Here is a 9,094-nt window from a genome sequence, read left to right as displayed (position 1 = left end):
ACTCTCTCTATTGATAATGAACACACATATGATTTCAGTTTGTGAGTGTGTGATATGGGGGTTGGAGACATGTTTATTTCGACATTATAAAAAAAAACGTTTATAAACAATGGCAACTCTGCCATGTTGACCTGAGCCTTTCTGTTGGAAAACTACTTTAGTGTCAGACTTTCGGCTGTTGCAGATCACCTCCCGTCGACTTCACTCCTCGACTTTCGTCTACAGTCGGTTGCTTTAGACTTACCACTCAAACTAGCCCATTATTAGCGTTCAATGGAACGTCTCAACTGTAACAAAGAGACTATCCCATTATGGTGCAGCTTCCTTCCTCTTAGATTCACTTCAAAGTAATTGAATGTTTTATGTTGGGTTATCAATTATCAATATCTTTGATCAAATTTAGCACAATAATGTCCTCTTAAAGATGTTTCATCAAAGATGGTTTAGAAACTCTGGTCACTGGTTTCACCTCCCTGCCTGCCCCTCTGCCTGGTAGTCATTCGTTACCACAGCCACAAAGTTATTTATACCATTTATCTTCTTAAAATCGGATTTTACAGCTAACTCGAACCTTAACCACACTGCTAACGTTATGCTTAACCCTAACCTTAAATTATGAGAAAAAATATCAATGTTGACTTTGTGGCTGTGCTAACTATTGGAAACCCCCTCCGTTCCCTTGACGACGTAAATTGTGTGATTCAAAAACAGTGACGTCACCACGCAATTCCCATGTTGCTTTGCGAATCCCAGTCGAGCGTTTGTTCGATTTGTTGGTCAAATAATTTGTCTCTGTCTGGGCTGGAGAATAAATACAATATATTTATTTTACAAAAAATATCGCCAAACAAACAATAATCTCGGACTCGGTGCATAACTGAGAGTCTTTGACGCTGCACGGTAGGTCAATCTGAAAAATAATGGTGTGATAAACAAGTTCGAACGTTTGGAGATAAACAATCACAATAGCTAACGTTAGCTAGATAGTGCTAACTTTTAGCCTAGTTCAGCGTGCTAATGGTAGTCTAGCTAGGATCAGTGGCTTAATCTAACGGTGTTTGAAAGTGGCGTTCATGTTGGCTCTCTTGTCTTGAACTACGTTAGTTAACTATTAATGCCTGGCTAGCTAACGTTAGCTTTATAGCTAGCTAGTGCAACGAGCACTCAGTTCTGACGACTAGTTAGCTAACGTTAGCTGTCTACAACATCGATTAGTATTTATTGAGCAGACTAGTAACGTTAGAGCTCTAATACGAAATTCCAAGAAATCCGCATATTTCCTCTGCTTCATCGGCTACTTACAAGATACATGAAAGTGACAAGCGTAACGTTAGTTATGGGATGGAAGTGATGTTCACACGTTCTGAGGCCTTCTGTCAATGGGCTTAGTTTACAGATAATGACATCAATAAACAATGCCAACAGGTTTTTGATGATACTATATACACAACAAGCACGACAGAAGATAAATCGAGATTTAATGAACCAGCTGGTCAAGTCTCCACACAAAACGACCCAAATAGCTAGGTACAATTTCCAGAAATCAAAGCAATGCCATGAATCTGAGGTGTTGAGTTTATATACAGAACGCAGTATCATAGAGTTGTGGTTCCCAACCTTTTTTGGTTACTGTACCACCAACTGAATTTTGCTCTGCCCTGAGTACCGCTGAGGTCAAGTGAATTTTACCAGTAGGCCAAGTACCCCCTGTGGATAGGCCAAGTACCCCCAGGAGTCCTAGTACCCCTGGTTGGGAACCACTGTCAGAGAGGATCTGTGTGTGTTCAGATGACCAGTATGTTAGCTACAATGTTTGTGAATGTATGTCCATGCTGTATCTTTTCTGGGGTGAACCTACAGAATGAAACGTAAATAAACAGAACAAAACGAGGAGGGACCTACCTGCATTTGTCCGATAGAAACTCACATTTTTGTTGCAAAGTGTTTTGTTTTGCAACATGTTTGCTACAGTGTCCGAATAATGAGTAGGCCTACTACGTCCCTGTTGTAGGGCAGCAGGTAGTCTAGCGGTTAAGAGCATTGGGCTAGTAACCGAAAGGTTGCTGGTTCGAATCCGTGAGCCGGCTAGGTGAACAATCTGTAGATGTGCCCTTGAGCAAGGCACTTAAACCTAATTGCTCCTCTACGTTGCTCTGCATAAGAGTGCCCGCTAAATTACTGAACTATAAATGTGTTCCTTCGCAGACATGGACCAGGACTATGAGTGTCGGCTGCTCAGGCAGATTAACATCCAGAACGAGAACGCCAGCCCTTTAGTAAGTGCATAGACTTTATAAAAGGTATTGTCTGTACTGTGTATTATTCTGTATTGGCTTGTGTTGCACAATATCATTCTGTATTGAGATGGTATATGATGTTCTTATGTTGGCATCTTGCAAGCAAGACATCTTAGAATTTAAACCTCAAAGGATAAAGGTCTAAATGTATTTGTCTGAATTGGTTGGCACACTCAGCTGACAGCATAATGTTCAGGGATTTCAAGAGTGAGTTTTAGTTCAGTTGATGGGACATAGCGTACAGTCATCTATCCAGAGATACAAATCCCCTGAAAGTAGGTCAGGTGTACCAGTAGGCTGTACTAGAGAACCAGTTTGTGCACAATTTTTTTGCTAAACTGTATGAGACATGCAATTAGCCTAAGCAGAGAACACTGTCAGTTTTTGAAGTTGACAGCTACTGAACAAAGACTATATCGATTTTTTCAGATTAGCTTGACAATAGTCTGATACTGGCTCCTCCATTACATGTATAATAACAAAACTGCTTTGTGAAGACTAAAGAGGGTGTTTACCCATGTGTGACATGAGGGCTTTGCTGTCTATCACAGTGTGTGAAGTCTAAAAGCGGCGGTTTTATTCAAATAGTCGCTCTGTCAGATTCTCTGGTGTTTTGTCTGCATTTAAACCACCTCTCTGATTGACCCCTCCTGTTTACTTTACGTCAAGTTTTACCCCTCCCCTCTCCCTGTGGAAACCCATTAGAAAATAGGCCTAGGCTACATCTTAGAGTATTCCTTTCAATTGTATCTCTATTGAACACCTAATCTGTGATTCACAAAACCCCATTAATTAATTGTTTATCTCGCTTGGGCTTTGTGGATCTCATGCACTATTAATGTGCAATGATTGTGGTTTATGTCTGTCTTGTGGTTAAATTTTCCTCTCTGTGGACGAGTCCCCCTCTGACCCTATATCCCCTCTCTCTCCCAATGAAGAAGGCCATAGATGCAGTACGAGCGCTGACACCCACCAACTCCCCCCTGTCGTCACCAAGCAAACATGGCGACCGCTTCATCCCCTCCCGTGCCGGCGCCAACTGGAGCGTCAACTTCCACCGCATCAACGTGAGTCCCCCGCAATGCACCCTGGGATTATGTCTTGTGACCCAAGTTTTACATCTGTTGTGTTGATTGTGTCACTTGCTGGGTTTCTGTTTTTTGTCACCCTGATAAAGGTTGTTGGAGCCGCACCGCGGCGGTGCGTTTTTTTTATTCTTGCTATGCATTAAACAATAAAGGCTTTTAAAATTGTTCCACTACATGAGAGTGCCTTGATTACTTCTGGAAGTTTGTTGGTTGCAAAGGCTTTTCCGGCATTGTTTACTATCCAGCATCAAATAGTTATTGTTCTATAGTATTTCATCCCATGATTAAAGAGCACCTCATGGATGAACTATAAACCAATGAAGCGCTCCTCTACTGTCTCTACATATTAATCACTGTTAATGTTGTTGTGTAGGAGAACGAGAAGTCTCTCAATCAGAACAGGAAGACAAAGGATGGTACAACAGACACTAGCAAAGGTAAGCCTCTTGACTCTTTAGAGCTTGTTGTATATATTGTGTTTCTGTAGTGTACATTCATTCTGTTTTACTCATTCATACTCATTAAAATCGAGATTAACATACCTCTCCCTCCCTGCTCTAGCGGACGGCCTGGCGTACTCTGCCCTACTGAAGAACGAGCTGCTGGGGGCGGGCATAGAGAAGGTCCAGGACCCCCAGTCAGAGGACCGCCGCCTCCAGCCCTCCACCCCCGCCAAGAGGAGCCTCTTCAGTGTACTTAACATAGGCCCTTATACATTCTGGTGGAATAGCGTCTTTTTCAAAGCTACCAGGGGTAGTGTATTGTGTGTATGCTGCAGTTAGCCACTTTTGAATTCGTGTTAGTCGTACAACATGTTACCTTTGATACTAAATATGCCAGTTGTGTGTGTTTACAGTATTCTGTCAGTGCCAAGCGATCTCTACCCGAGGATGGCAACACAGTCTCTCCATACTCCCTGTCTCCTGTTAGCAGCAACAGGTAACCACCACCGTCACTTACTCTTTGGTTTTATATTATATGGCAAACAGTGGTGTTCTAGCTCTCCTCTCCCTCTCATTCCATTATAATGATATTCCTCTGGGTTAAGAATTATTTTCTGTGTCACATTGAATCCATCTTGTCTCTTTGTGTCCCTCCTTGTAGTCAGAAGCTGTTACGGTCGCCAAGGAAACCCACGCGTAAGATCTCTAAGATCCCCTTCAAGGTGCTTGATGCTCCGGAGCTGCAGGATGACTTCTACCTCAACCTGGTGGACTGGTCCTCCCTCAACGTCCTCAGTGTCGGCCTGGGAACCTGCGTCTACCTCTGGAGCGCCTGCACCAGCCAGGTGTGTGTGTGTGTGTGTGTGTGTGTGTGTGTTACCACACTGAAATCAGTAACCACCTACTCGCTGTTAGAAACAGTCTACTATTTGACATTGTCTCCATTTATTGCGAAGGCCTCTCTCTGCGAGTTGGAAATTGACAATCTATCAATTGTGTATTTTGGTCTTTAGGTGACACGTCTGTGTGACCTGTCAGTGGAAGGGGACTCTGTCACGTCAGTGGGCTGGTCAGAGAGGGTGAGTCTGTCATGTACACCCCTTATCCACAGTCCACCCTATATTCCTGGGGCTCTGTAGTCCTGTTTCTATCTATAGGTTTCAGGGGGTGGGATGGATATGCCCTGATACCATGTGGGTCCAATTATTGTACTCTTCTGTGTGTTTACTCTTCTGTGTGTGTGTGTGTGTGTGTGTGTGTGTGTGTGTGTGTGTGTGTGTGTGTGTGTGTGTGTGTGTGTGTGTGTGTGTGTGTGTGTGTGTGTGTGTGTGTGTGTGTGTGTGTGTGTGTGTGTGTGTGTGTGTGTGTGTGTGTGTGTGTGTGTGTGTGTGTGGTTTCTCCAGGGGAACTTAGTAGCAGTGGGGACTCATAAGGGCTATGTACAGATCTGGGATGCGGCAGCAGGGAAGAAGCTGTCTGTACTGGAGGGGCACACAGCCAGAGTGGGTGAGTAAGAGGAGACTGGCTGTCTTAGAGAGAAGACGAGACTGGCTGTCTTAGAGAGAAGAGGAGAGCTTCTCCTCAGAGACAGAGGAACGCTAGTGCTGCAACCATAGAATATCATTTCTAGTAATTCTATTGCTATGGCTTCATCATTAAATATTTATCCTTTAGTCAAAACAACTATGAAAACTGAGTGCATTTCAGCTGTTTTTATATTTTGTTGCTGAATCTTTTTCTCTAGGTGCGTTGGCGTGGAATGCCGACCAGTTGTCGTCTGGCAGTCGTGATAGGGTTATCCTGCAGAGAGACATCCGAGCCCCGCCCCTCCAGTCAGAACGCCGTCTCCAGGGACACCGACAGGAAGTCTGCGGCCTCAAGTGGAGCACAGACCACCAGCTACTGGCCTCAGGGGGAAACGACAACAAGGTACAGACAGCACAGACCACCAGCTTCTGATGTCAGTGGAATTAAAAGACAAACACAAATCTCTTGAATAACTACTGTACACTCCTGCTTTTATCCTTATCTTATGGCATTATCTTCCCAGGTAACTAACAATCCCTCTCCTCCCCATAGCTGCTGGTGTGGAACCACTCCAGTGTTCTCCCGGTGCAGCAGTACACGGAGCACCTGGCAGCAGTGAAGGCCATCGCCTGGTCCCCCCATCAGCATGGCCTGCTGGCGTCTGGAGGGGGCACGGCCGACCGCTGCATCCGTTTCTGGAACACCCTGACAGGCCAGCCCTTGCAGTGCACCGACACAGGCTCCCAGGTCTGCAACCTGGCTTGGTCCAAGCACACCAACGAACTGGTACGTAGTTAGGGGGTGGTTTTTGGTGTCATTCTGTGGGAAACATGAACAAAAATATGAAGTATGAAATGTGATATTTTCCAGACATGGATGGGCCCTTTTAAAGGAAATAATTTGGACTCCTAAACATTTGTAACTAAAATCCTTTTTACCTCCAGGTAAGCACACACGGCTACTCCCAGAACCAGATCTTGGTGTGGAAGTACCCCTCCCTCACACAGGTGGCCAAACTCACAGGCCACTCCTACAGAGTGCTCTACCTGGCAATGTCCCCAGACGGAGAGGCCATCGTCACAGGAGCCGGAGACGAGACACTGCGCTTCTGGAACGTCTTCAGCAAGATGAGGTCCACCAAGGTAGCCAGACACCTCATATTGATTGGGAACATAGATTTTTGTGCCGCCTGTGCCCCATATGAAGTCTACCTTTCAAATGATCTTATTACAATACCAACCCAATAAGCAAAACCACTGTCTCATTTGGGAAACTGATATAGAAGATTGTAGTGTTTTAGAGAACTGACCCCTGCTTTCTTCCTCTGCAGGAGTCTGTATCTGTTCTGAACCTGTTCACCAGGATCCGGTAGCCAGAGGGGCGCAGCTGTCCGACAGGGGAACAAGAAGGGGTGAACCAGCCCAGAGGGAATACTGTACTACACACAACAATGCTGGATTCCATTCTGAAAAATAACTCCCTTCTCTCCAACCCCTTATCTCCTCCTAGGCCTCTGGTCGTCTAGGGTCCTTTCACACACCCAAGGCCAGGTCGTCATGCAGATAGAGGGGAGTCCATTTTTCAGAGTGGAATAAATCCACTGCCTCACCGCCCATCACAACCAGTGTGACATCACAAGGCCACACCCCCATACAGTACCATTGGTGCTTTCCCAGGAAGAGGAAAAAGAGGACGACTCTGTGACTTTCCTTTCCCCAAGTGATTCTGTTTTGTTGACAGACACTGTGCATACCTGCCAAATACAAAGTTTGTCCTATTATTGAATGTTTTATTTATTGTTTATCTTTTTTTAAACATTGTTATCACGTGTAGTCGCCAGTCTGCAGACTGTTTAGGTTTTGTTTTCTGTGTGTGTTAATGTTGCTTGTCGGACTCTTTGTGAAGAGCCTGAAGCTTTTGTGTGTGTGCCTGCCTTAAAGGGATAGTTCACATCTAAAATCAAACTGTCATGTTTTCACCTTTGAAGGTATAGAAATGTATGACATGCTTAGACTTCAGGGTGAGCTGTCCTGTACCTGTTTGTAAACTAGTGATGGTTAACCCCAGGGCTTGAGAGGTGGGAGGTCTTTTTATTTTTTTATTTTTTTTTAACATGTTGTAGACCATTGTAATTTATTCACCCGGTAAAAACACCTTTTTAAGTTCATTTGAAGTGTGATGATGCGTGGTAATAATGGCGGAAATCGTACAGGTTTTTTTATTAGAAAAAAATCAGTAATTGTAATTTTGTAAGTTGAGCAGTGGCCGCAAACAAACTATACATAATCAGTTAGTTATTCTCTGTAAATCGTATTGTTTTGGCAGTTAGTTGTCTTTTAAAATTTTTAACCAGTTTCTATCTTTAACCTACATTTACAGAGACACATTTCACATTATTGCTGTCTATTGAGTTACAGGAATTGCTGTCTATTGAGTTACAATTGCACTCTACCGGTATCTCAAAACAGATGTAAATATCTAGGCATAACCTTTCGCATTGAGACTTATACCAGATACAAGAAAGGAAAAAAAAAACAGAAAAATATCAAAAGCAACATTTAAAATCTTGTTCATCCGATGACCTTTGTTCCTGGGTGAAGCAGTAACTGAAATTCACTGTAAAGGAAACAAAGGAAAGGCATTCATGACATTTTAAAGGCATTACTAGTTACATTGTGCTGTGTGTGTCTGTGGTAAAAAAAAAAAATCTATATATATTTAGTCCATGGCACTTCTCTCTTTTTCCTCAGCATTTTCTGTTCATGACTCTAAGCAGATTTGAAAATATCTAATTTTGTTTTAATTCATTCAAAATCAATGTTTAGGCATATCTTTCTAGTGATTTATTTATCATTTTCTCAGTTTGGATGTGGTGCTGGAGTGACCTGGTGTGCCATCTTTGAATGAGTGGTATTTATTTGAGCTGTGTAAAAGTGTTTAGTAGTATTATCTGAGAAAGGTGGAACGCTGACCTGTTCGGTGTATATACTAGCTCCGGTCCTAAATAAGCATTTGTACACCTTCTTTTATGCCACTTAGAAACAAATAAAAACAAAGAATGCTGCCAACTTGAAATGCCTAAAGAATGTTATGAAGATAATAAATATTTCTGTATTGAGAGAAACTGAATTTAAAAAAGTTATCGTATATAAGGTTTCGAGTGTACGTTTTTATTATCTGTTTGTATTATCAACTGTGTCTATGAATGGGAATCTGGAGCATGTATAATTGGCAAAAAGTGTTGAATAGTACCACAAGACACACATCACTATTGCTTAAGAGCTTTGATTGCTGTGTGTGATGATGAATATCGTACTCTGAACTGAAGCCGTCTGTTAGATGGCTCTTGTAGCTGTCCTAATGCAAAGGAAACACCAGAGGGCGCGTCTCTTACAGCAGCAGCCTCTCAGCCACACTCTTGTTCCATTTCCGCACCAAGATCAGGCTGTAGTATGTGCAGGTTTTTGTTCCAGCCCAGTGCTATTTGATTGAAAATAATAATTTGAATGGACAGCCTGGTCTCATAGACTAGACATAGCATAGTAAATGTAAATCTAGGACCCTTAAATTAGTAGGCCTATGTTACGTATGGTTACTTAAGACAGAAGGTTACTTAAGGCAAAAATGAAAGTAGGGTGTTTGGTCAGGGTGGATGGGTGTGCATATAATGTGAATGTCTAGCAACCCAAAGGTTGCGTGTTTGAATCTCATCACGCACAACTTTAGCATTTTAGCTAAT

At 43.0% G+C, this 9,094-nt stretch overlaps 1 protein-coding gene across 2 annotated transcripts; it reads left to right on the top strand.

The window, feature by feature from the left end:
* Nucleotides 1–744: 744 nt before the first annotated feature.
* On the top strand, nucleotides 745–8,504 carry LOC311150431 (fizzy-related protein homolog). 2 transcript variants are annotated; one of them, XM_084187916.1, is made up of 14 exons: nucleotides 745–900; nucleotides 2,206–2,276; nucleotides 3,236–3,364; nucleotides 3,759–3,822; nucleotides 3,947–4,077; nucleotides 4,242–4,324; nucleotides 4,490–4,673; nucleotides 4,842–4,907; nucleotides 5,232–5,334; nucleotides 5,573–5,757; nucleotides 5,908–6,141; nucleotides 6,300–6,497; nucleotides 6,686–6,766; nucleotides 6,865–7,872. In XM_084187916.1, exons 2-13 carry the CDS (start codon nucleotides 2,208–2,210, stop codon nucleotides 6,725–6,727), a joined length of 1,488 nt encoding a protein of 495 aa, XP_084044042.1. In that variant the 5' UTR covers nucleotides 745–900; nucleotides 2,206–2,207; the 3' UTR covers nucleotides 6,728–6,766; nucleotides 6,865–7,872. The 2 variants fall into 2 exon arrangements, with proteins under 2 accessions (XP_084044042.1, XP_084044041.1); XM_084187915.1 differs by having other exon boundaries at nucleotides 6,686–8,504.
* Nucleotides 8,505–9,094: the final 590 nt, after the last annotated feature.

The sequence above is a fragment of the Coregonus lavaretus genome, assembly GCF_964263955.1.
Source record: "Coregonus lavaretus genome assembly, chromosome: 23".
Classification (NCBI taxonomy): domain Eukaryota; kingdom Metazoa; phylum Chordata; class Actinopteri; order Salmoniformes; family Salmonidae; genus Coregonus; species Coregonus lavaretus.
Note: the sequence above shows the minus strand (reverse complement) of the source record. Positions and strands in the feature narration are given on the sequence as shown.

Excerpts from the sequence above, each read along its gene's own strand:
- LOC311150431 (XM_084187915.1), top strand. The coding sequence starts at position 2,208 with ATGGACCAGGACTATGAGTGTCGGCTGCTCAGGCAGATTAACATCCAG. Across the intron at positions 3,823-3,946 it reads TACAACAGACACTAGCAAAG|CGGACGGCCTGGCGTACTCT; the intron begins GTAAGCCTCTTG and ends TCCCTGCTCTAG. Across the intron at positions 6,498-6,685 it reads GCAAGATGAGGTCCACCAAG|GAGTCTGTATCTGTTCTGAA; the intron begins GTAGCCAGACAC and ends CTTCCTCTGCAG.